Source organism: Melospiza melodia, chromosome 6 (assembly GCF_035770615.1).
Source record: "Melospiza melodia melodia isolate bMelMel2 chromosome 6, bMelMel2.pri, whole genome shotgun sequence".
In the NCBI taxonomy this organism is placed as follows: Eukaryota; Metazoa; Chordata; class Aves; order Passeriformes; family Passerellidae; genus Melospiza; species Melospiza melodia.
In genome coordinates, this window is record NC_086199.1 from 64324595 (window position 1) to 64352393 (window position 27799).

The 27799-nt window shown below is 47.2% G+C and overlaps 1 protein-coding gene across 7 annotated transcripts in view; it reads right to left on the reverse strand.

The window, feature by feature from the left end:
• Positions 1 to 27799, reverse strand: part of LRRC56 (leucine rich repeat containing 56) — a 97305-nt gene that overhangs the window by 22533 nt on the left and 46973 nt on the right. For 6 of the 7 annotated variants that reach the window (XM_063158727.1, XM_063158726.1, XM_063158724.1 and 3 more), the window contains 7 exons: positions 26102 to 26279; positions 23802 to 24005; positions 22431 to 22495; positions 21189 to 21319; positions 20322 to 20485; positions 17631 to 17988; positions 13962 to 16911 (listed from right to left, as the gene is read on the reverse strand). In XM_063158727.1, coding sequence (XP_063014797.1) covers positions 16719 to 16911; positions 17631 to 17988; positions 20322 to 20485; positions 21189 to 21319; positions 22431 to 22495; positions 23802 to 24005; positions 26102 to 26279 — 1293 coding nt within the window. In that variant the 3' untranslated portion in view covers positions 13962 to 16718. Of the gene's footprint in view, positions 1 to 13961; positions 16912 to 17630; positions 17989 to 20321; positions 20486 to 21188; positions 21320 to 22430; positions 22496 to 23801; positions 24006 to 26101; positions 26280 to 27799 lie in introns of those variants that run through there. The other variant, XM_063158725.1, reaches the window with a different exon arrangement.

The window sequence follows — 27799 nt, forward strand, 5'->3', positions numbered from 1 at the left end:
AAGAATCCCACTGTGCCTTCAAAGAATCATCTATCTCTCACACGGTTCAAGCTCCATCTCCAAGCTCATGTGATCCCACTCAGCCCATGGCCATGGCCGTGTTCCTCCACCACCAAAAGCACACTGCTCACATCAGTCAGCATAAAGCCACCCACCTTCCTCCTCCCACCTGCTTGTCAGATGGGAACACACTCTTGCCAGTTCCCAGATGGGAGGAGGAAACCTTTGCCAGCCCCATGCCAACCCCAGGGCAGCAGGTCTCCCTGCCAACTTCAGGTGTGCTGAACCATGTTTGCCAGCTCAGGCAACCACAGAGCTTTCATGTTTAATCAAGTGAAAGCTGCAAGGGCCTGGGGGCAGTAGATGTCTGGCTGTAGGTCAAGGTGCCCATGTGCTCCTTGTCCCTCCCATATTATTTCTTCCTCAACCATCCCTATCACCTTGCTCTGAGTTCACATGATGGGGATGTGGGATGTAGGATGTCAAACCAGAAGCTGCAGTCTGGCTTTTATGGCCTTGTGGGATGCCCAACCCCAATAAGAGGTGCCAGGCACCAGCCAAACCTGTGTTGGGTCTGTGTCTTGTGCCTGTTGGGAATCACCTCATTCTGGCACAGAGGAGGACCTCACAAAGATGTCTGTTCAAGTTCTCAATAAGCCAAAAAATGCTAGTGTCTCTGCCTGAATTATGTTTTGTCAGCTCAAGGACCCTGACCCCAAAGCACAGCACTGCAGAAGCTGTGACAAACTTCTGTCCCTGGACACAGCAGAGGAGAGCTGTTTGAACTGGAGCTGCTGCACTCCCTGTGCAGGACAGAAATCTTGCCTAAGCCAAATGTTAATGAGATGGCACAGGCTCTGGGCAGGCTTTGTGTTTTTTTTCCTCCTGGATTAAGCAGCGGCATGTGAGGATCATGGAGCTGAAAGGCTGACAGCTGAATGTTAACATCAGGTCAACAAGCCCTTTCTTCCTGCCTTTCAGTTCTGAGACCCCAAAGTGGGAGGGTTACTTAAAGCAAACATTTGTAAAAAGGCAATTCTCTTTTCTTCCCCGTCTCTTTCCATTTCTTGCAAGGAAACTGCCCTGGGTTTGAAAGACAGATTGGATGTTGCTTTTCCATGAGCATCCTTTTACAGGATTTGGGAGGAACGGCAAGCCATGGCTCTCCTCCCATCTGAAGTCCACTGGTCTCCCTTTCCCAGGACCAGCTCACACCTACACACCTGCAAGTGTCTGCAGGCACCTGATCTGTGTGCAGAAAAGCAGGCTTCAGCTCCTGACTCTGCAGCTGATCTCCTGGGAGATGCCAGGCGTGTTGCTCACAGCCTGACTCAGCCACCCTTGGATTTCCTTCTATTGCAGAAGCGTAACCGAGGTCTCGGCTCCGGTGTCTCTTCTCCAAAGCCAAGGTTTTCACCCTCCCCTGATCCTCCTCTGGTGTGTGCTGATAGTGACATTCCCAAAGGAGCAGTGGTTTCTGTTTGATCATCTGGGTGGTACCACCACTCAAACACCACAAGTGGCTTCTTTGCCCCCATCCTGGTGTGCAGAGGGCCGGAGGCTGCCCTGGCCTGCTCCCAAAACCACCCATTCCCAGCAATGGTGTTAAGGACAGCAGAGCAAAACATGGCACCTTAAGGAGCTTTGTGCAAGGCAGAGTTGGATGACTCAATTACTACACACCTTTTGAAGCAGTGTTCCAGCAAACACTGGACGCACTGGATGGGGGGCTCCAGGGCAGTTTCTCCTGCAAGAGAAGTGACTTGGGTTTCCTTTTTTCCTAAAGGGATCCAGCTGGGCAGGGAGGGAACTTCAGAACCATGGCTGTCCAAGCTAAACCCAGTCAAATGTGCTATGGGGAGGAGAAGTTTCCCAATGATTCCCACTGCCTGTGCTATGGACACATCAATCCTGAGCAGCCAGAGAGTACTGAGTAACTTGGAGAGGAGGAAGATGGGAAGGAACAGGAGGACAAACAAGTCATAAACCACCACAGATGATTCTGTCATCACCTTCTGGCCACTGCCTTAAGCCTTGCTATCATTTAGATGTTACATTGATTTAAAGCTGTTGGAGTAATCAAAGTGGAACAACTTTCCCAGCCATTGTTTTTTCACATAGACACAGGCAGACACACAACCACCCACTCCCATGTGTGTGTATATATATATAAATATATATATATGTGTGTGTGCAGACACACACACCCCTGTAAAATTGAAGCATGATCCTTTATGTTTCTGTAGCTTATTCTTGCCTGGGAAGGAGGTACTAATACAGATTCTTAAAAGATGTCTTACCAAGACTTGCACCCCTGAAAAGGCAAAACTATTTCACTTTCAAAACACCTGCTACACTTCTTGTAGGTCTTTACACCAATAGAAATGTCATGTGTCCTTTTGGAAAATTAATCCAAATAATTAAGACTGCAAATCTAAATTAGTGGAACCACATTAAGTCTTTCTGTATACACTCTCATCTTAATTCAGGTTAGTTTGTAATTTGAAAAAATCCTTAATTAAATTGAAGAGACCATTAGTCCATTATGTTCCAAATGACACTGTCAATACAGCTCTTGGCTGATTTTAAATTGCCTGTCATAATTACGCCAGAACAGAAGCACCTGAGAGTTTCTCTCTTCTTTGGGCAGCCAAGAAGCCCTCAGGGTCTGTGAGGGGACTTGGGAACAGTGATAATCCATCCAGGCCTTTTATTTAAACCTGGTGCTGTGGACAGACCCACTTGAGCAGAAAAATGGCCCTTTTGGGCTCTCTATCCTCTAGTCTCAGCATCTTCCCACCTCCCTGGCACCTGTTGATCTCTGATGGAGCTTAGGAAAGGAATCACTCACTTCCTAAGGGTGTGTGGGGAGGGAAAAAAACCCAGTGCAAAACATAATTCAACAGAAGTACAAGTGACATGACATGGGATAATCATTTGGGCAAATGGAGGACAGAGTGAGTTGTTTTTGCTGAAAAAGTCAATTGGGCAAGAGGAAGAATTTCTATAGAAAAGATGCTTTTGATTATAATCTGTGATATGGGTTAACAATGCCTTGTTGGACAGTTTAAAACAGGTTCCTTACATGGTTATCTCTGCTCTGTGCTGGTAATGCTTTTCAATAAAAGTAAGCAATGCTCAAAGAGAGCTGCACAATCAGATGGAGAGTAAAGTGATGAGGTGTGCTGGTAAAGGAATTTGGAACATTTTGCCTAGGAAAGGGAGGGCTTTCAAAACAGAAAGGGCTGTGATGGACACCAGGGTTGGTGCAGACAGAATTAAAGCAATGCTCTGCAGTTGGGGAAGGGCACTCTTGGCTAGGAGCAGGGAAACACTTCTATGTAGCTGTCAGAACAGCAAAAACCAGTGCCAGTGCTGCACTGGTGGGAACTGGCAAGGGAAAACTCAGGAGAGCCAGGACAGGGCTGGGCAGCATGATGTCACCTCCCCATACCCTTTCCCCTTGCTCCCTTCCTCCCAGCCCAACAAAATCTCATGTTTCATTTGACTCAGGCAAAGAAACAACACAGGGAGTTAGCAGCCTGGTGTCATGACAAGGCAGGTGGGAGCAAATAACAGCAAAGAGCTTATAATGAATTTATCTTTGTGTTTGGAGCTCATTGTTGCCAGCTGCATTTCAGTCACTGACCACGTGGTTTGTGTCATGGAGATGCTGCAGACTGAAAAATTAGGGAACAAGGAACAGTAATGGTACCTAGCTCTCAATAATTCCATTTAGATCAGCATCCCTTAGCCTTGCATGGTGTTGCTAGCTGATGAAGGGATGGAGACTTTTCCTAGAGCTACCAGCGTGGAGATGAGACTACAAAATTATTCCGTTCCCGCATGCCAAAGGCACAGACGATTACAGTTTTTCTTCTGACTCCTACTCATCCCGCCTCATAGAGATCAGATTAATCGTGGCACATGATCAAAGAGATTGAAATGAAGAAACTAAAAGCCAAATGGCTGCAGTTACACTGCTGCAAAACCTGGGTGCTGATAAGGACTGTAATTTTGCTGTGCAATTGCCTGGGCTCAGAGAAGTGAGGAGCACAGTGCTAACCCCATGTGTTTTTATCCTAACAAATACCCTGGCTGCCCTGTTTCAATGAGAACTCTGTAAACACATTGCTATCCTCAAGAAAAGAATTCCTGCCTTTCTGGAGAGTAAGAGCAAGGCGCGAGACCCGTGAAAATGAGCAGAGCTGCACAGAGACTTTGCCATGCAGCAAATACACGTGGTGGCTTCGAGCACTTGTGGGCTGAAGCTCCTGCACACAAAGCTCTGCATGTCCCCAGGTCACTGTGGGGTCACTGTGCAGGAGCACCTCCACTGCACCAGAGCACCAGCATCACACCACACACAAGCCCCTAAACGCACCCCCCTTCTCCTGGAGCAGAGCAGTTGCTTTAATGAAGGATTACCTCCCTGCAAGGGAAACTCGGCGGTGTGGGGCACGTGTATCCCACCCACTCCTCCTCCCTCTCTTTCTGCTCCTCCTCTCCTGCTCCTGGCACACCACCCACAGGCCCCACTCTGGCCACCCTCGGCAGCTCCTTGGAGAGCTCCTCTGAAGCAGAGCCAGATGGAGCTGCCAGCTCTCCCTAGGAGATGGCACAGGCTTTCCAAGCTGCCTCTTCCTGGGGCTGCCTACTCCTGTGTGGGAGGTGCGAGCGAGGCACGTGTTGCTTCCCCTGGTGAGCTTTCCTCCAGTGTGTCCCAGTGCCACCACTGAAGCCTCTGCTTGGTGGTCCTGCACAGCTGCCAAGCATCAAAGCCAGCTCAGATAAGCACCACATCACCTCTTCCAAAAGCCCTCTGGGTGGGGCACAATTCAAGGCAAGCATTGCAGCTGGTGACCCAAAAGCCAAGAGCTGCAATTTCTGTGGTCACCCCAAAGTGTGAGAAGTGTGTGTGCACAAAACTCCTGTCTGTGGACCCTCACCTTGCCCACCATTGCTCTGAAGTGGTGCCAGCAGCAGAATTCCCAGCCTGGGAAATGAAATTCCTGGGAAGGCCCACCTTCTTGCACACTCCCAATTCTTATTCCCACTTAAAACTTTGGGAGGACCACAGGGAAGATTATCCACCACTGCTCCTTAGAAAGACCTATCCTAGGTATCCTGTGGGATCTGCTGCCTACAAGGACAGCTGGCAGGTAGCAGGGGAAGATGTCACCTGCTGTGGTATGTATCAGATGTGCAGATGACGTTTGTGCAGGGTGAGAAGAGCCAAGACCACTGTGGGCTGATGGCTCTGGCAAATTTCATCCTTAGGTAAAATTCTGTCCTTAATTCTCAGCATTTTACTCTGTCAGTAAAGGCTAGCACACATAAGAGAGGAAGCACAGGCACCCTTGCCTGCACTGCAGATTGCCAAACATGAATTCAGATGCTGGCCATGCTGCAGAACCTTTGCAGGCTGCTCTGTGGGGCTGTACCACAGTTTCGAGCCTGCTGCAACCAGAGGTACCAGCACTGCTGCCTTTGGAATATGGGGAGTGACCACTATGGGACTGCACAGGAGCAAGCAGGAGGTGTCAGATTTCCAGTGCTTGGGAAGCAGAATGCAGCCTTTTGTAGGCTGGATGGATGACACTGCCCGACACAGACTTGTGTGTTTCTCACTACCACCACCGGGCTGTCTTTACACATTTCTGGGAACCGTCATCTGTGCCTAAGAGGCACTTCTGGCCTGGGTAGCCTTGCTGACTGGGGAAGGACTGGAATACTCAGGGATGCAGCATTTTCTTTGTGGGGAGCAGGCAGAAACATCTCATCCTGACTTTTTTCATGCTGGGCTTTCAGCAATCAGAAAAACTGGAGGCAAAATTCTCTTGTAAAAGGAGAAAAACCCTTTCACACCCAAAATGGGAAGCCTGAGTGCTTCCCTAGGCCCCAGGGCTGCTGTTGAAGGTCTATCATCTCCTTGGGAGCCACCACCACTCTTGCAGAGGAGGAAGGCAGGCAAATGGTTTATTTTAGTGATGTGGACTTGGTCCACCATCTGGGATGCCACACCAGGCCTAAGGCCACCACCTTCTCCAGCAAGAGGGCTGAGGGGATTCCTAAGGTCCATTGTGACCAAGGGTGGCAGTTGTCACCTGCAGCAGACCCCATGAGTGACAACAGACACATGATAATAAAACAGACACACAAGAAAATCCCTTTCAACCCCTCTCTGCTGGCCATCACCCAGGACACAGGGTGCGTCCCTTCGCTGGCTCAGCTTTCTCCATGGTAACAGATGGATGTCACCGTCCCATCCCCCTTCGTGATGCTGGGCCGGGCGGGTGGGAGACAGATGGCAATGGAGGGGAAAAGAGTCCAGATCCTCCTGAGTGGCAAAAATTGCAGGAATCCCTGATTGCTGGAGCCAAGACATTGACCCAGAGCCGTGGGAGGGAGGGAAGGTGGAGGCGCGTGGCTCTGCTGAGCCCGGAATAGCAGAGCAGCTGTTAAGTTATCACTTGTAATTATTACAGCATATGGGAGGGAAAGAATAGCTCTCACAGGGAGAAAAACAAATAAGGAAAAGGCGGGCTGCCGCAGGGCTCAGCCACAGCAGAGTGACACTCGCACTGCAGCGGGTCCCCATCGGGTGGGCAAGGGCATCGCGGGACAGCTCTTCCTCTCCACGGCCCCGGCAGGAGCCTGGGTGCAAATATTTGCACCTGCAGCACCAGGGGCTCACCCATCTCCAGGAGGCCACTGCCCACTCAGGAGCATGGGTATGCAGGGGAGAGGATGACAGTGGCTGGGGTGTTACAGAGGGATGGAGCCTGGCATGCTCCCCCTGTCCCTTCTCCATGCACAATCCTATTGCTTGCTCTGTAATTTGAAGGATGCAGGGCCACACAGCAAATTATGCTGGAGCACAAAGTGCCCCAGTAAACCAAAGGGGGGACCCTCAGAGACAAGCCCTGCATGGGAGAGCCTGCTCCTGGAAATACATGGAGCAAGGAAGAGGTGACATGCAGCAGCACGGGGAGAGTAGAGAAATTTGGGTAACAGTCTGTGAATAAGTAGCAATGACAGTCTCCCTTAAATTCTAGTCCACTTGTAAAATAAACATTGTATCTCATCATACAGTTGGTATTCTGGGCTTTCACTATTAGAAAGAAAAATAGAAATAAATCCATTGGTAGTTGCACCAGCTGCATCCCAGTATGGGGACAAGGAGTATCGAGGGGATGCCACCTCTCAAAAAGCTTGGGAGACTTAATGGAGAAAAATCTAATCATATCTGCTGTGTATTAAATGCAAAGATTTAAGTTCTTCACTGATTAAATTCACAGCCACTGAGCTACAGATTTTCCTGAAAGCCAGAGAGCATTTTGGGCCCATTTTGATGTTTACTTGTCCTGTGCAACAGGCACGTAGCCACAGAGGTGAGGCAAGATAAGGAAGAGATGTTAACCTGTCCTGTTTGTTCCTATGCTCTGATGGCTTTTCCCTGGGCATCTGCTACTGGCTACAATTGGAAATGATGCAGGACTGGGGACAAAAGTTTAAGGGGTTAGAATATACTCTAACAGAGAGATTTTTATATTCTCTTCTACTCACCTCTCTCCTGCTTTTCAGCTATATTTTTTATCTACTACAGCCTTCTCCCTGGCAGTATCATTAATTTACTCTGAGCCGGTGAATTGGCACCTGCCTGCTCATCTTGGTGAACTCTAGCTCATCCCCGGTCTCTCATCCCAAGCCAACCTGATCCCATTGTGAAGAGCTTGTGGCTCCAGTTAAAAGCACTAATATATGTCTGAGCAGGAGATGGGGAACCCTGGACACACTCGGCTGATGTGTCAGGACCAAAGCATACCAACATTCCCTGACCTAAGCCAGGAGCTTGGAGCAGGCCCTCCCAGAGATCAGCAGGACAGATACAGATGGGTGCTGAGCACCTGCTGGTCTCATGGGAGCCTGATAGATGCCCTCAAGCTTTGGTAGCCCACTTGGCCATGCAGCACAGGCAGCTGCTGAATGGCAATGCTACTGCAAACAAAGCTGTGACAGAAGCATTGGAAATGGAGATGGTTCACACTCTGTGATCCAGAACAGGAGTGAATTGCATGTGACAGACAACAGCCCCAGCACCCGTTAAATAAACCAGCCAAACCCTGCCAGCACCCCAGGATCTTGGCCAAGACAGCCACTGTACATGGAGATTGAAGGACCAGCTCTGCAGCTAGCACATATAGGCAAGCTAGCCTGGGTGGAAATCAGGGAGGCAGCACCCGTTTGCAGCAGCTGGAAATCTGCCCTGCTGCTTTAAAACCACTGGCCCTGCCACAAGGGCTGACCCTGCCCATGCACCCCTGCTGCTACTCAAGTGCTCGCCTGGGTGACATTGTCATGGGGGGCAGAAAAGGGCTTCTGCTGCCTTCATCATGAGGCTGAAATGCTGCTTGAGACATGTGTGGGGTGACTGCTGGTGTTTGGGGTGACCCCACCACACAACTGAACATGGAGGTGCCCCCCACTGCACTGACACCCCAGAACAGAGGGAAACAGAAATGCTGAGATTTGCAGAGCTGCTTGGCCTCATCTCCTCTCTGCAGTGACCTGGAGCAGGGAAGGACAGTGATAGGGCAGATGGGGAATGTGCCTTGGGGTAGGACATAGCTTGGGGCATCCCTGCCCACGGCATGGGGTTGGAATTAGGTGATCCTTAAAGTTCCTTCCAACACAAACCATTCTGTGATCTAGAATGACAGGATCCTTACAGTCCTTGTGCCAGAGACTCACTGGGAGACTGTGCTGGCTCCAGGATCCAGGAGGAGACAAAAAGGCTGCCAAGAGCTGCAAATGGAGGAGGAGTGTGTTTGCAGCTCATTGCTATCTCCACACTCACCCTGAATTGGCAGTGGCTGAGCTACAGACCCCATCAGGGTCTTGGGGGCTAAGCCCTCCTGGTAGCAGGATGCTCAGCCTAGGTGGGGGCAAAACAGCTCAGACTTTACCCTATTTGCAGAAGTTATCAGGCTATCAGTGGCAAATGGAGTAGGAGGGGTCAGGCTGCTTTTGGTGCAGAAGAATGCTGAGAGGAGGCTGACTCATCAAGCCCAAAGTTAAACATTCTGAGGATGTGAAGAACAATGTTTCCTGACAGAAACTGGCACTGGTGAGGAGGTGGCAGACAAAGCTTCTGAAAAAGAAACCAACAAGTGCTAGTACTGATGACTTATCTAATGGTGCTGAGCTGAAGGCTGCAGTGCTGACACAGGGGGCCTACAAACATATGGCTGACAGTCAATCACATCATACTACAACAACCCAGTCCTGCTTTCTGATGGCAGGGTCCTCTAATACCCCCCTTTTTGGGTCTGTGTGCAGATCCCACTCTTGAATGGAGACACCCCTCAATGCTGAGCAAAAGGGATTTGCCCATGGTCATTGAAATGGGTAACATCAATCTCTACTCAATAATTATTTTGCCAACTTTAATTTAATTGCTTCAATATTTATAAAAATGTGCACTATACTACTAGTTAAAATATTGTGTAGTAAACAATTCTGATTAAAGTTTTTTAGTCTAATCATTATAATCATCAATTGAAATAAATTTCTTATTTCATTCATATAAATATATTTGGTTAGCCATCCTTAATTCTGCAGCACAAAGTTGTATAAAGGCTCAATGGCACCTATATAATTCTTTAGGTAGAAACCATTGACCAAGGGTTGGATCCAGACTCCTCTTTGAGAAGGAGTTTCAAAATTAAGGGGATCCTTTCTGACCCTTGTGGCTCAGTGGGAGGGTCTCCTGGACAAACCTTGTCTGAAACTTCTATTCTGCCTGCAACACTCCTGCATCCCAAACTAATCCTGCAGCTCTCATTTGAACTCCCATGCCCTCTGCCTTTGTCTCAGGGCAGGGTGACAGTGATGCCAGAGCCATCCACACACACACACACACACACAGAGCTGCACACACACAATCTGCCTCTTGCACTTTTGGCCACCTTCCCAAATGCCAGCACGACATGGCAGCCCCAGCCATCTCTTTCCTTTCTTCTGTACATCACTTGCAAAGTTGCTTGATCTTAAGGTAATTGCTTTTCCCACAGCAGCAAGGGCCTCTCATTTGTTTTTACATGCCACTAATCTAATCCACAGGTTTGTGTTTGGATTCCTGCTTCCCCTGGACTGTTCATAATTAAAAAAAAAAACAAAATCAGGATTGGGCAACAGCAGTTGAAAGGGAAAACTAATGCCTCTAATTTTCTTCTTCAAAACCACCAAAACTGACACTAGATAAAAGGGATAGGAGAAATCAGGGAAAATATAGGGTTTGAGATTTCCCCCCCCCTACTTAAAAACTAATTTTGTTACTGATCATCTGGGGGAAAAAAGTGTTTGTTGCTTTGACCCTACAAGATCTCTAAATATTTTTAATCCCTTGCTATCACTGTGAAGCCCCACCTGGGGAGGTAGCAGGAAACATTCCTTGGAGGAACCTAGCAGCTTTTGGGGCTGAGCTTCTGAAGAGGGAAGATTTGGTGACTAATCCCAGGAAATCCCCTTCTCCTGGGCAAGATGACCTGCCCTGATCCTGACTGTTGTTCCTGGTGTGCAGCATTTTTTTCTGGTAAGGGCTGGCAGGTCCATACCCTGACCCTGAAAGGTGCTTGCCCTGGTAAGACATAGCAGTCATTTGGGTGGTCTGGGCACAGCATGACCTGCTCTAATCCCTCCACTCCTGAGGGGGCTGGAGGGGGATCCATCAGCCCAGCCTGGTCACTGCCTCCACCTCTGATGCAGCAGGACAAGCCTCTCCTGCTGTGACAGGACTGCTAGTGCTCCCAGCCCGACCCCAGCTGCTGGTGTGTCCATCTCCCCTGTGCTGCCTGCTGGGGCATGCTTTCCCCTCTGCTCACCAAGTGCCCTCCTGCTGGACACACCTCCCAAAGGCTTCCACTGCTTGCCCCCACAGCAGTTCCACCCCTTCTTTCTGCCCTGAGCCCGATATCTCTGGGTGTCCCTCACATGGCAGACGGTAGAGCCGTGTTTGCTGTACCCTGGGTCAGCACAAGCCCAGCAGGGCAGGACCAGGAGGCAGCACGGCCAGGGCTGATGGGGTTGCTGCAGAGGAGAGAGCAGCTGCTGTGGTACTCACCTTTAGGCTTCTATCATGGCTCCAAGTGTCCCCAGGGCTGTGGATGATGCTGGTGACAGGAGCCTGCAGCAGCAAAGTGGCCCAGGGATGGAGAAGAAACTGGGCTGGTGCTCTCTGTTGGGGAAGAAGGGTCTGACCCTGCCCACAAAACAGCAGTGGGAATGTGGGCGTTGACTTTTGACAGCTTCCACATGGGGAAAGGGCTGGGATAGAAATTACATGGGCTGGGTGGTGGCAGATATTGAGGCCTTGGCACCAGCCCCTGTGACCTGCCAGGGTCTCCCAGTGCCATCCTGACATCAGGAAGAGGGCCAAGTTCCCTGCTGAGCCTGTTTGCAGCTCATAGCTACAGGCTGTGATACTGATATCTTTAAGACATGCTGGGGCTGCACACAGCATTATTGTATGGATGTGCCCCATAACACCCCAAAAGCACCTCAGCTTTCCAGTGCCACAGTGGGGTTGGGATGTTCTCCACTACACTTTGTGGGCATTGCAGGCTTCCTAAGAAAATATTTCCAAATACATTGAAGTGGTGTGTGATACAGCAAGCCACTACCAGCATATTGCATTTGGGGCACCACACGAGGCCAGCACACCGGATGCTGGATAGGTAAAGAGAAAATGTTGAGCCCACTGAGTGCCAAATGCTTCCTGAACTACCTGGAGCTGCTTGGGTTTGGTTTTCGAGTCCTTTTGCTTTTGGAAGTTGCACTTGTGAGACTCTCTTCTTCCCTCTAGCGTCCCTTCCGAGGCATTCCTCCTGCTCTCCAAACCCAGCAAAAGCGGCGCCTGCCTGCCTGCATTTGCACTCGCTCCGTTCCTCAGGCACAGGTTTTATATCTATAAACGACACTTCAACTCCCCACCCAGTAATCCGACGTTTTCTTTTTCTGCTTTACGCTGTGCCATGCAGGAGGATTCTGTTGCAAGGCCGTTGTGTCCTGGCAGCTTAAAAAAATTATCTCAATTACTACCTTAATTTTAGCACAATCACTGTGAACTCCACCTGGGGATGCACAGCCACGAGGCTAATGAAGGCAGTGTGGAGAGGAGCCCCTTGTTGAGGGATGGAAGAGAGTGAGCCCCTGCAATTGCTGCCTGTGTAAGACCATGCCACACCTCCTCTCATATCACATAATTTCTCCGTGGGCTGTAGGAAACCAGGGCAGAGATTAGAAACTTCTGCAGTGCCCCTAAGACTGGATCAAGGCTGTCACTGAAAGGTTATTTTATTTCTGGTGACAGCAAGAGACCTCCAGGGTAGGATCTCCATCACCTGGGTCACTTCCCAGCTGGCTGAACTGGTTTCCAAATGTGCAGCCATAATCCTTCTCTGTGATGAGAGACCTCCCCCTCTCCTGGGGACAGGGCAGCAGACCAGCCCTCCCAGATGCACCTGCACCAGGCCAGCTCTTCACCAGCTCAGGGTCTGCTCTGGCACCTTGAATTCAGTCCAGGACAAGCCCTCCTTGGTGTCCTGCAGCTGTCCTGCCCCACCTGTGCCTCTCTGGAAGGTACAAAAGCTTCCCAGACTGGCTCAAAGAGCCAAGCGCACATTGCTGCCCCAGTGCTCACACGCTGTCTCCACTCTCCAAGGCTGACCCTTTGTCTCAGCCAGGACACTTCCACTATCTCTTGGGGTAATTTTAGAGGAACAAAACAATAAAAACAGGGCCAGGATTCTCTGGTGTAATGACAAAGCCATTGCAGGGCAGGATTCATCTCACCTGGCAACAGATGGTACCCAGCAGACACCTAAGGCATCATCACAAACCCCGTGTGATCAGTGCAGAGACTGACACTATGGAGCAGGAGCCATCTGACTCATCATACCCCAGAAGCACCTGTGTTCCACTCTGGGTGCAGATACTGCCCATGGCAAGGAGACAAGCTTGTCAGGCTGAACAAGGCAAGGAACCGTGTAGGAAATGATCCTGAGTAATGATCCTGAGCTGGCCTGCCATTTGTGTGTATTTGAAGGGACACGTATGGCATTTTCTTTCCTGAGTATCTCCTGTGTTTTCTCCTCCTTGACAGCCAAAGAAAATATCTTCTATTCATCCTTTAATGAAGATTAATTTGTTCCAAGTGCAAAGCAATCTCAGGCCTTCAATGACAGTAATGGCCTTGGCAACAAGCACAACAGCCATGAGCCCTGGGGCTGTGCCCACAGCTGCCATGGGGACACTGGACAGGGTGAGCATCTCCTTTGGCCTGTTCCTAAATGGGGTGCCAAGGTGTCTACAATGGGCTGGGCTCTGCAGAGCTGGGAGGTGCAGAACCCAATCCAAGGCTGAGCAGGAGCCACCTTTGCTTGTCAGGGCCCACTTGTGTGGGTGGGATGCTGTCCCAGACATGCTCCTTTCAGGGGAAGGGATGTTCTCAGTCACTGAAATAACTGGCTGGCACACAGCTCCCTACTTCTTTCTCCCAAGGTTTTTTTTAAGTTCTGGCTGATCCTTTCAGTATGCAGGGCAGCAGCAGTCACTCCAGCAGGGCTGTTCATGGGACACCAGCTAAGTGATGCTGAGAGGCCTCCTGGATGGATCATGCTTCTGCTAATGCTGCAGCACTGTCTCTTTGGACCAAATCCCTTTGTTCTGAGCCCAGCTCCCTGCAGGGCAGCTGTTCTCATGTTACCATCCCCTCCCTTAGCAGTGTGTACTGGTGAGACTTGGCTCCCAGCAGAAATCTCTTCCCTGCAGTGCTGATTTATTAATAGGTGAGGGAGCAGTTCTCACCCCTCTCTCCAGCTTACGCACTAGATTATCAATTTGGCATCCAGCAGCAAACCCCATTAAGGCAGTGAGATACTTAAAGGCATCAACAGCTCCTGGCCCATTACATGAATGAGGGGAAGGACTCTGGTAATGTACATCTGAAACTGGTCACATCCAACTGGAAGCAAGGATCCTACTGAGACAAACATTAAGAGTCTGCAGAGGCAGGGATGGGAATAAGCTCATTCATTAAAGGACTTTGTCTGTATTCAAGGCACCAATGTGTGATTTTAACAGAGGAAATGGTGACAAAAAGCCCATACAATGAAACTCCCCTTTTTCCCTTTTGGGCCAAGAGAACTGAATTCACAAATAGCCCATGATGCCTTACATTTCCTATTAAAGACCTGGCTGGCTTTTCCATTTTCTAGATGAAAAAGGTGGAAGATGAACAAGCAGAGGCTAAGCCAGGACAATAATTTTCCCTGTGGATCTGTTATAGCTGTCCAGACAGAATGGCCCTGCTTATTTTCCTTGTCCTGGAAACTGCAACAGACAACAGGGTGACAGCCCTGGGAAATGAGGTGCACCAAGTATTGGCAGAGAGAAGAGAGGAGGCTACCAGCCCTTCTGCCCCATCAGCCTCGGCTGTGATCACTAACCTGCTCTCTTAGCAAGCCTCTCTGCTGTTCCATGCACGACAGGCTGACCACTCAGTTCTGGACTAAATCCCCACAGACACCAGAGCAAGTGGCACCCAGGCTGTTGTACACGTGTCCCTGTCCATAGGCACCTGAGGGGGTGATGGATGGGCCACCAGCTGATGCAGTGACCAACAGGCACCCTGGACACCTCCTCCTGCCCCTGTGAGCACACCACACCACCATGCAGCATGTGAGTGCCTTGGTTAGGCCACCAGTGGGGCAGAGCTGACTAATGAGGGGTGGGGTGGCTGTTCTGAAGGTCACACACAGCCTGCAGCCCTGAGAGTCGCCACTGGGATGTCTGATGGGAAGGTACAACAGGAAACCCTGAGTTAAATGGTTTTGATGAAGCCCTCAGGCACTGATTTCCCACACACAGGGCAGAGCTGTTTTTTTTTCTGAGCATTTCTCCACATCCTCTCTGCCAGCTCAGAGAAGCTTCTTGCTCTGTGCACATACAGAGCCATGTGGAGTTTGCTGAGAGATGAGACCACAGATGCTTTTGAGAGACTTTCCAGATCTGTTCCAAGAGTTTTGTCTCCGCAGATGCTCATGTCCAGACCCAGTTTACACACCCACTGAATTTTTTTCCCCTCCACCCCTTTGAAATGAAAGATGTCGATTGAGAAGGAGACTCTGAATATCTGGAGAAGACAGTTCTACCCATTATCCCTGGTAGGACCCTGGATATAGAGAAGGGTCAGTGCTGTCAGTGTCTTCTTTCTTTTACAAGGCCAGCTTTTTTTGTGTGTGTGATGGTATTGTCAGTGACACTGGCAAAAAGTCAGATTTAGGAGCCTATTTAAGGGCACAGGCATTGTTGCTGGGTGAAATCCTGCCTGCATCCATAGTATTGCATAAAATCACTTACCACACAGTTTAAAATGATTTTTGATAGATGATTTCTGCTAGGACACACCAAAACTGGGCAAACTAGCTTCAAGCTCCAGACTGTTTTGTAAGATAAAGTGGTGCAAGGAGCACCATGACGAAAAGGAAGTTTCAGGGCCTTGTCTATTCTGCTTCTCTAAGTTAAGATGGCCAGCAGAAAGGAGGCATAAACCAATTCATTAACTCATTGTGTAATTACTGTTTTATAAACTGATTAAAAAATGTAATCTAACATAGTAATTTAAACTGGAAAAAATGTGATGATGCATGGTTTCAGACTGCAACATCAATAAAGTTGAAAGACACAGTCATTTGCAACAGCATCTCACAGACTGCAGTCACTAAAACAGATGTTTTGGATCTTACCTGAACATGGAGCAAATGCCCTATTGAAATAAAAAATGAGATTATTCCCTTACTTCCCTGCTTTGCTGCATCATCACTTAAAATGATCCAATTATAACAAATTGGAAAGTCTATTTGATCTGAGAATGCCAGAAATGGGATGGAGTGAAAGGCACATGCAGAGGATGCTCTGACACCTGGTGACAGAAGTCAGCTCTGCTGGAGAAGTTCTGGAATGCAATGTCTATTCAGAGGAAGTGAGACAAATCCTTCCAGGTAGCTATGGAGCAAACAAACATGTTAATATTGGGATAAGCCACTTGTTCAGCATTTGCTCCCATAGCAATGCATCCTACAAGAACCTCCAATGCCTGTGAACAGGGTGAGCTCCTGTGGGGGCATAAACTCTCGAACCATGCAGCCTTTCTGGGCTTTTCCTCAGGCAACACACCCTTCCCTCAGAGCCTGCTCTGGTCAACACTTCCTCTCAAGCCCTTGGTTTTGGCCCTCACATGTTTAACATCCAGGACTGCAAAAGGCACACTGCTGGCTGCTGGTAGGTCACCTCCTCCAGCCCTCTCCACAGGCAGCAGGCTCCATGCTCTGCTCTGTTTGCCGTCCCTGCCTGACTCACTGAGCTGGGAGTGGTGTGGATGAGAGGAAGTGTGATAGGATTTGTTCTGTTTTAGTGTGTATAGGTTGCAAAAATAACCATATTTTTCTGTAATAAGACATTCATTAGCTCATTGGTTGATCAGTGGTTGCTCTTAAAATATTTGTGGACCAGCTGTATCCTGAATTGAGGCAAATCACATGAATTGTTTGAACTGCTCTGTGTTTAGCTTGCAGAAGAAGCTGCAAGATAGCATTGATCCTTCACAGCTGCACCGTGTACATGGCTCCAACACATGCATGGCAACTGGGTACCTTCTAGGACTGAGGACTTCTGTTCTGAGATGTTTTTGTGGCACTGGATTTGTGTGGCAATGACTGCAGAATGGACCTGGCAGTCAGGGGCCAAACAGAATTCATTGGCCTGAACCTCTGCAAGGCTTTTGTGGATGAGCAGGCAGCTGGATGCTGGTGGTTGATCTCTTTAGAAGGGCTCTCATCCATGATGGGCCTGAGGAAAAGAGGAAAACTCTGTGGTGAGACTGCACTCTGGATTTGAATATCTGCATTCTCCTCAGCAGCTCTGAAAACTGAACCAAAAGCTGCTGGGCCTGGGAGCAGCCCCAGGCACAAGAACTTCCCACACAAGGCACATGCTCTCTGCCTTTGCTGACTCCAAAGTGACTCCCTCAGCTCAAACCCAAGCTGTCATGTCACAAGTCCTCTGTTGTATTTCTTCAAAGAAGCAACAACAGGATGCTAAATTTACAGCAAACAGGTTCAGAAATAAACATGTTTTGGTACATGTGACACTTCTTTAATGCCTACTTTATTTTCCAGAGCTCATTCTAACATGAATTTATGTCAGGGAAAAACCCAAGTGGGATGTCAGGAACCCTTCCTGGAGTGTACTGGAGGAGAGTTTTGAACAAGTGCCACAAGATCTTTGCAACAGACACAGCATTGGCTCTGGGTGGGGAACATGAGAATCGAGCAGTAAGAGCACAGCAAAATTCTGGGCTATTATTCAAGAAAATACAAAATTTACAATACTCAAGCTACAAGGAACATGGGAAAATGTTTCTTTAGCTTTAGACAATCAAAGGTAAATGTCAGCACAAATAAAAGGAATTAATTTTACAGAAGAAGCAGGAAACCTCAGAGACAATAGAGAAATCTGCCTTTTCCTGCCATGAAGTCCCTTCCCCAGATGCATTCCAGTGCACATACCTGATCCTTGGTGACCCAACAGCTGCTGGTCCTGGAATGGGCCTTGGCTGGCTGGTGCAGCCCACAAGCTGGCAGTGCCCTTGGGATGCAGAGGCAGCCATCGTGCTGTGCAGGCCCAGGAGAGCGGGTTCTTTGTCCAGAGGCTGGGCTGAATACTCTTGATGAGCCTTTGACCAGCATTTCTGTGTACACTGTCTGTCCTCCTCTTGGCTGGGTATTTTTATGCCCCTATGAATCCTTTTCCAGGGTCTTGCTGCAACATCCACTGCAGAGGCAGGTGAAGGGTTTTTTGGAGGGGATGGAATTAGATAACGTTTTGTGTTGGAGAATACTGCATCCTCCTGAGCCTGTGATGAACCTGAAACAGAGTGGAAAGCACAGTGATTTACCAGTTCATCTGACTGCTACATGACTAACCCAGGGAGTGAAAGATTTTGGAGATGCTATGTGATGGAGCTGGGTGGGCAGATGTGTCCATGTTGAATTTCTTCCTCTGACAGTTGGTTTGGTTCACTGTCAGCCTCTCTGCCAGCACTGCTACTGACATGCCAAGTGAGGAACAGCTCACAGGCAGAGCTCACAGGGCACCCGCGAGCTCACCTGCCCTCCTGTTCTCAGGCAGGATCACACCTGCATCATTCCCTGCCAGTGTCTGCACTGACTTGTTCTAAATACCTTAGGGCTCCTTCCAGTGATCTGAAGTGCAAGGCAGAGGAATAATCACAGATGAGCGGATCCACTTTTTAAATCAGAGGCAGAGATCATGGAATCTCATAATAAGTGCCTGACTGCTGGGGAAAATATTGCACTGCATGCAGGGCTACTTTCTGGCTCTTTGTGTTTCAGCCATGTCATTCTCTCCATGCAACACACAGAGAAGAAAAAATTTGTTGCTGACTTATAAATATAACCAGCATGCACACATGCTTAGAACCATTCTAAATATAGCAAGGATCTGATTGCTCTTGTCTATTGAAAGAACCAACCATTCTATAAATAGCAGGGATCCAATTGCTCTTGTCTATTAAAAGAACCTAACTGTACCTAAGTGCCTGATGTGCAGGGTCCAGGCCAGGAACATAATCTAAAGAATGTGCCACCAAAACTCAGGCCCAGAAAGTTCATCTCTGTGGCTCCCAGTTGACAGGGATGTATTTTACTGCCTAGGTAGAGCTGATAAAAAGTTTTCATGGAACAGTTTGTATCATATGATATACTTTTAAAATGTCTAAACTTCATATTTGTTTTCAAGTAGAGCCACTCTGAGAGACTGGTATGTCTGACTCAAGAGCCTGAAATAACATTCAACGCCTTCCAAAAAATGCAGTTTATATGGATCTGATGCTGCAAACATTTTTATGTAAGAGTGGCTTTGCTCAGATGACTTGTCCTTTTCTGGTCAGAAGGATTGCTTCCAGCAACAAGTTCTTCTGTGAGAAACTCACACTGCACTGGACACACTTCTAAGTGTCATTAGGATCCTGGTCAGTCCCCCCACCACCTCAGACAATTCTAGATTTCAAATTACTCCATCATCATCCCACAGATTTAGTCAGAAGATGGACAGACCCATGCTCAACCATTCACTTTCACAGTGCTATAGAGCATGACACTGGTACACTGTGGTATGTTTGTAACATTGTCCTGTCTATCTAGAAGGATGATGAGACCATCATACTCAGTGTAAAGAAATCATATAAAATCTGAAAAAGACCAGATTAAATCTAAAGAGATCATGAGATCATAATCTAAGACTTTTGTGGGTACTGGACAATAGGCCATTCCTTTAGATTTTTTCAAACAGCCTTTATTCTTGTTAGGGAGATACTGTTAATACACATAGAGGCTTTGAATAATTTAATGATATTTCCTTTTTTTTTCAAAATATATTATATTTTTCTAAATTTTTTAGTAGATCCATTTTTACCCTTGAAAGAAATGTAAAATGAAAACTCACATGCTTTCACTTATTGAGGAAAAAAGGAGTTGTTTAGATTAATAACAGAAAAAAGATTGAAGTTGTAATTATATATGGTCCTCTATTTCATATGTGTTTGGAATAACCATTATTAATGTTTTTAATATTTTTAAAGCCAATATTCAACAAGTAGTGAAGAGTGGGAATTCTGCTTTTATTCACGTAAATGCAATTTCAGAGAAGCCTTTGGCTTTATTCCTGAGTAGAAGAGCATGTTCCATTTTTAAACCTTTTACTGAATGCTTCCTTTTGGTTGCATATCTTTCCAGAATTCCCAGTTGTTCAGTTAAACCTTAATCACTAGCTCAGCCATTATTTACATCAGTGCCAACTGGGTTCAAATACAGCTCAGTAGGAATGACAATATTTTAGACTCACCTGGCACTGTCATAAATCAATGACACAAGGTAAAAGACAGAGACCTGTCCTTCTACTGCACTTGATGCTAAGCTAGTGTGAGATCACCTTTTCTCCTCTTAATTCTACATATTCATGCTGAAATATATCAACTGATGGTCAACACAGCTTAAAAACCCCTGCTTAAAAACTGGAATGGATTGCTTAGGGTCTGGCCCTGCAATGGCATTTTCCAGCTGCTGCCCTGAAGCACAGATGCCAGATCCCATAAAACACTGGATTACCCATGTACCTATCTACAAACAGCACGCGTTTAGCCCAAGGCCCACCCTCCCCCAGGGGTTTAAGTCCAGTACCTGAGGAGGAGCGGGAAGAAGAGTCAAATGAAATCCTTTCAATGAGGTCCTCATCACAGGCCTCCCTCAACTCATTTCCTAAGCTGTCAGTCAGGCTCCAGTCTTCACCTTCATTCACCTTCAGTGCTTGGCTGGCTTGTTCTTGCTGACCTGTTTGCAGGCACCTGGACAACATCAAGTATCACACCTTTAATTAGCTTTTGAGTGTGTTTATGCAGCTGGTCAAATGCAGCCACTCAGGCAAACACCCTGCAGTGGATTTAGTTACCCACTGTTACTTCACACCTTCCAGGAGATATGAAAACTCATTTTAATGGGATCAGCCATCTAAGATGCCTATGTCTGATTATCTCAAGCATCTTAAAGTTAATCAGGTGAAGTGGGGCAGATTTAAAATACTACCCAGTGAAGTAAGCTCAGAGAAATAAAACCATTTTTACTTCCAAAATAACCATTACCTATCTGTGAGATCGATGAGATCTCAGCAAGGGGGTATTTTCTTTCAGCCTTTTGTTTGCTTAGGCCAATGTGGTGCTTGCAGAAAAGCTGATCCCCTTTCAGCTCTTTTACCAGACACTGTCAGGGCCAAGAACAGCTCACCAGTTATGAGAAGTCATTTCTCTGCTCTCGCTAAGGAAGTGAGCCCATCCTGCCTGTGCTCCAGAGAGAAAGAAGAGGATTCTTCCTTGCCATCCCGCAGATGCTCCAGGCAGGAGGACTGCCGCCCAAAGCAGGGACAGGAAGGCAGGGGCCGAGATTATCCCTCGAAACCACCAGCAGGTGGCCAAAGCGCTGATCTTATTTTTGCAGCAGAAAATGAATGCAGAGTTTATGGCATGGCAAGATCTGTCTCCCCGGCGGTCTCACCCCTTGTGCTGCTCCATCCATGCTCCCAGGTCAGAGGACACCTTTTCCAGGTGCAGATCTCTTCCTCCTCCAGAGCCACAAAGGTTTTCTGTCGTCAGACCAGACGGTTTCAAAGGCCTCACAGCAGGTGGCTGTGGAAATGGCACAAGTTATCTAGATATCCATGGGAACACTTCCCAGCTCCGTTTCTAGATGTGGATTTCAGCATACATCAAAGCCCACTGTTGTTTCTGAGTTTTTAGATTATCCCTCATCATTTTCTAACTCCTCAATTTTAAGAAGTCTCACTTCCCAGTCATGTACTATTACAGCCTGAGGAACCCAGGGTAGCAGTGACAAAATTGTTGATTTATATTTCACTGGATATAAGCCTATAGCACCTATACCTATAAGCATATTAAGACCAGTGCCACAGAGACTGCATCACTCAGTATAGGACCACAGTTCAATTCCACATCCCAGTTCTTAGCACACAATAATTCCCTAAAATGTTCAAATTTGTTTCAGAAAAGCTTCCTATGCTGAGGCTGTGGTAGCAGAAAGACATGGGCAGTACCTATCTTTTCCCTGCAGTTCTTAAACATCTGTTGTGAGCATTAAGTCTGTGTCCTGTGCATCTCCCTGATAAACCCCAGCCTGTTTAGATCTACTCATGTGTAGCTGTGCTGTTTTGAACCTCAGGGCCAACAAAAGCTGACCATGACAAGCCAGGCTGCTCCCCTTTACACACATGGGTATCCTCTCACTGAATTACAGCCAAAATGAGCAGGCTGACCCACAGGGCAGGGGCACCACCCCACTGCCAAGAGGAACAAACTTTGGCTTTGTGTTTGTTTAGTCAATAGGAATGACCTTGCAGCATTAGCAAGCTGGCTGTTTACACCAACATCAAAGAAACACTGCTGAAAAAAGTCTTTCTCTTAATAACTGTTGTAGAAATACTATCAAGTTTTGCAAGCCTGCCTTGTACTTTGCTCATTGCAGGAGGATGGGAAATCTGCCCCCAGCAGCTGACACGTGATTTTCACTGCTCCCTTGCAGCTGATGGTCCACTGCTGCTAACACAGGGGCACATGCAACATCATGGCAGGGGACCCTCTGTCCTCCTCAAGGCAACTGCATCTTGGGGGTTCTTGGCTACAGAACAGAGTGAGCTGCTACAAGCCACAGTGGGAGTTCAGTTTGTCCCAGGAGTTGTGGGGGTCACCATGCAGGAATATGAAGTTTACAAGAAAAGCATACACCTAGCTTTTGCCTCCTCACATGGAGGGCCTTGGCAGGGTTCCCACATATAACCTGGCGGAGTCCTAAGAAAAACAGGAAAAAAGAAAACATTTTACTCCAGCATTTAACAAACAGTGCTGTCATTGAAGTCAGTTAATATAACTTCCCATAGACAGGAAGTTATAATATTCATGGTGTAGGTTCACACTACCAGCTGGCATGGCCTGACACTGCTGCTAAGAGGCAGTTTCTCTGCTTCCACCAGAATGTCTTCTTTTGACCCTGCCCTGCCTCCTTAGTTATGCTGGTGCAAATATTTGTGAGGGTACATGTCAATCAGATCAGGGAACAAATTCAGATTTAAAAAAAAAATATGATTTTGGGAAGTCGTTTTTGTTTGTTGTGCTGGATTATTTTTCAGCTGGATTTTGATTAAAATCAGGTTAAAAAGAGATAAAGCAACAAAGGGTCAGAAGAAGCAGTGAGCATTTGGTGAAACTGTCTCTATCAGTAGTGTTAGCTGCCTAAAACTGTGTGTAAAATTACAGTCTCATTCCCTGACAAGCTGTACTTAGTTTCCATGTACATTTCCAAATGTCCACTCAGCTGTTGACTCTGCATTGCTTCATCTAATCCATCATCCTGAGTCCTACCCATAGGCAGGGAACTGAGGAGAGACAGGCATCTGAGCAAAGCAGCCCACCATGCCTGGAAACAAATGCCATCTAATCTGCAGTCCGTGGGCTGGTGGAGTTACACCATCATGGTGTTTCCAGGAGTCAGGGAAGGATGGGTGGTATTTCCAAGTGACTAGGGCAAGAAGGGCAGTGGTAGACCTGTCTTTTGGGCTAGATCAGGATGTGAAGTCAAGGAACTGACTCCTCTTGCTGAGGGACCAACCTCTGGAAACCCAGACCCAAGTGCTCACTGCCAGCAGCGATGCTGTTGCAGTATGAGACTGCAGCACACAGAGTCTGAGCCCACGATGCAGCGGGGGGAATGTGCATCACCACACCTCTCTGGAGGACTGCCTTGGACCATGCTCCCGTGGCTGAACAGGACGTGGCCTGGTGTTACTCGAGCAGGACAGCTGCAAAGAGGTCTGGAAGGGGAGCAGCACTGCAGCATGGGGCTGTGAAAAGGGACAGCAGCACATGGGGCATGGGGCTGAGGATGGGCAGTGCAGGTGACTCTTACCTTCTGCTGCAGGGGGAAATAAAGGAAAGCCTACGCTAAAGCAGGTGAGTCTCGTGGAAGACAACATATGCTAAACCTGATTAGCAGTGGCACGGGTGGGTGGTATTCAAAGCACCCTGGCTTTCATCAGTAATAACTTTCAGAAGGAGGTGGAGGTGTGGGAAAGAACAGGATTAAAAAAACATACATTACCATGTGTCAAATCACTGGAGTCATCTTTTGTGAACAGCTTATCAGGAAAAACAGTGGGATCTGGAAGAGGACAGCCACCGCCCAAGAGGCTGGCATCACGAGAAGTCCCTGCATTAGCAGAACTCTGTGCATTTACAGGTCTGGAAGTTGTTGGGGATTTTGGGCTGCGTTCAGACTGCTTTGCTACTTCCCCAAGATACGGATCTAGAAGAGAGATTTCATTAGGGTAAGCACAGTTATGCAAGGCTTCAAACCACACCATCACCGTACCTTGCCAATATGGCAACTGCTGCTGCACACCTGGAGCTATAGAGAACAGAAGAATATGTAACTGCAGCTACAAGAAACATGCTGGAATGGGTCCAGCCTAGGGAAGGAGGTCTTCCAGTGCTGCCCAGTGATGGCAGAATCTGGGGATCCCTAACTAAACTGATATCCCTTCCCACTCTTCTTCTGCTCCAGGGCACCAGAGACAGACTGCTGGGGTTATGGGTCAGGAACTACTCTGTGCTCACCACCCACCTCTGGCTGCCCCACAGGGGAGCCTGGACACATCCAGGGCACTGCCACTTTCCCTGCCTGCATGCCCAGGCTAACTGTAAGCTGCCTCTCATTTGCTGCCCACCTGCCCACAGGGCAACTATTCCAGACTTGCTGCAGGCACAGCCTAGGCCCCAGTCCTTAAATACATTGCTTAAATGCCCTGGCACAATGCAGATGGCAATGGACATCTTACCAGAGCCACCAGTCAAATAGGAGAAACTGTACCAGGAGTTACAAAAATCTGAGAATGGCAGTGATAGATTTTTCCAGTACTGCCTCAGAGACAGACAGTTCTCTACCACAGAAAGAAAGGTGAAAATTGTTTTTGTAATGCTACAGGACAGGAAGGATTATACAAAAAGTAGCAAAGGCAGACAGGGCCTTGTCCTCTTACCTGCCCAACTGCTCTCTGTCCTGGGAGCACAGCACAGCTCTAAGAGCAGCATATGAAGCCAACAACCCATGGGAAAGAGAATTTCATTCCAGTGCCCAGATGAATAACGTGCTTTTTAAAGTGCTGAACATCTACCAGCTCCAAAGTGAGGCATCAGCTCTGTGATGATATGGCCATTTCCTTAAGAGTTGAGTGTTAGGGACCTTTAATACATCTTGGGCACAGCTGTTAATGTGAACCCATGAAATACACTCCATGTGAAAGTACCCAAGTCAACATTGCTACTGGAAAGAAAAATGTACTGGGATGTCTGAACCTGACTGTATGAACTTACTGGTTTAGAGCTGCCAGCAAGAATATAAGCCTGGTTACACCAGGGAATTAGATGAATTCACAGTTTTGTACTCTGCCCTACTGCTTCTGTCAGCAAACTTTGTTAACTAGTTTTCTGAACCTCAGGTGATGTTGCCAAAGCACGATCACTGAAGGATCAGATTTTAATGGATTTTTTCCCTACCATGACTACTATTACAACTAATGATTTGGACCCATAGGGATTCAATAAATGACAAATGTATGTACTTATTCCAAAACAAACTAAATTTTTAATGGACTGCAGTTGTCAGGCAAACCACAATCTGGGGAGGGGGCTGAGAAGCCAACTGCATTGCCCACACTAATGGGAAGCAACATGAGCAGTTATAGGAAATACTTTGCAATATTTAATAGTATGTGATAAAGTGCATGTAGCATGACACGTAAAAGCATGGACATCTGAACTACTACCAAGGCTGCAGGCAAGGGGACAACAGATTTACTTTCAAACCATTTATTCTCTACTAATGAATGTAATGAACTTAATCTAATAACAAAGAAAGTGGAACAGATTTCTTACAAGACCATGCAATCTTTCTCAGATGTTGCTACCACTGGTGGTAACCAGATTGCCTTTCCTATTATTAAACTGGAATAGGAAATCCTACCACATCCATGCTACATGGGATTGACTGTTACCATGGAAAGAGCTGTGAACAGCTGTTGTTGAAACATTCCAAGCTTTGCTTCTTTCCATCATGCAGAACAAGTCCTAAGTACAGACTCCCAGCTACTGCTATATTTGCTTGATGCTCTAGAAGTTGTCTGCATTTTTGATCTTGATGCCCAGTTTAGGACAACTTCCATTTAAATCTGAGCTGTTTTCTGCTGAATTCCAGCTTTCTTACTTCCCAGGTGAAGAAAACAACATTCTTTGTTCCTTCACTATAAGTAAAGATTGGCTTTAAAGAGGTTGCCTTGCTCTTTGTCTTTCTTTTTTTCGACATCATAACTTGAAAAATGAACCCCAACAAGAAACCTGTCATACCTAACAATGAAATGTCTTTGGCTAAACCACCTTCCTTGATGGATTCCTTGATGATTAGAGAATCTTCATGCACCTTCTTGGAAGGAAGGAGAGTAGTCTGGCTTGCTGGTATCCCGTCCAAATACTTCAAGTGGGGAATGAGTTTTTTTACTTCTGCTCTGTAATTATAGTCTGGGTCCTGGGGAGAAATTGAGAAAGTGGTCAGTTTATTTAACAGTCTGTGTTAATACCGTCAATTTCTATGACTGCCATACAATTTGAAATGCTCCTCACATAATTTTTACTTGAATTGATCATGAAAATGTCCAGAGGACTGCAAAGACACAGCCTTCACCTAAAGGCTCATCTGTTGTTTACCCACTGAAGATTTGCCATTTGTCTTTGTTATATCATGTGTAATGTGCAAAAGCAAAAACGCCACTGATGCCTATGGAAAGCCTGGGCTCCCTCAGTACTCAGCCAATCTGTCTCCCTGCTTTTGTGATTCTCTGGTGTTTGCCTCAATGCTCAGGTGATAGAAAGGCTTGAAGTATGTTATGAGTGTTGCTACACCTGCTGATGGAGAAAGAAAGAGCACTTCCATAGATTGTGGTTTTAGGCACACAGTAAAAAAAGTATAAGGCAAGAGTGCATTGATAGTGGCAGAATACAAATGGACAGCTACCCACCAATCAATTGCTTCACCCAGGCAGATCTTATGCTTTTCAGGATAATGCATGAAATATTAGAAACCTCCTCAAAGCCAAGTCCTCATTCAATACAGAGTGGTCATAAACAGAAACCTTTCTGTGGGGTTTGGTTGCTTGGATGCCCCCTCTCTCTGCATGAGGCAGCACTGATGTTGGTAGAGGGAACTCACCAAATAAAATGTGTTAGTTGTTGTTAGGAGGCAGACACTAATTTTCGCAAACTAAGTCTTTAATCTTAATTTAGAAATTGAGTCAACCATTCTCAGCTACAGCCAATTCCCAGCCATGTCCTCTTGGAGAGAAGAATCATGTTACACTCATGCTACATTTCAGCTACAGAGGCTGCAGAATTTATCATCAAGTTGTTGCTCTTGGTTTAGATAACAGGGGAAGATGAGCTCATCTGAAAATCAAATTACAGGGAGCAAACAGGCCATCTGAAGAAAGAGCAGTAAATTTAGCTGGACCATTCTGTAGATTAAAAGTAAATAAATAGGAGAGCTTTTACAGACCTTTAGCAAGGGCCAGACTACAAGAAGGAGCTTGAGGAATTAGAGTTGGCCATCAAGGGCACACCAAAGTAAGACCACATATATTCTTTTCTAAATGGCTTTCCTATACACTAAAAAAATTGCAAACATCCACTGAAATCAAGAAAGCAACAAAATCCATGGAGAAGCTCTCAGCAATGAAGGGCAGGCCCCACTTTGTAACAATCTGAGAGCAAAGCATCTTCCCAAAACAGAGACTGGGTGGGAGACTACAGTGAACTCACAGCCTGCCTCTGTGCAGCTCAGTGTAAAATACACCTTTGTGCTTATTCCCTGGACAAATTCACATCTGCGACCGCCAATGACCACTTGAAGCCACCCCAGATATTCCTCTATAGATACCTGGAACTTGGACTGTAGATAAGACAAAGGTGGTGCTATTGTCTGGGTGTTATCTCACGCTTAGGGGAAGGCTAACAAAGCTGGGAAGAATGTATCACTGATAATGGAAACAAAAA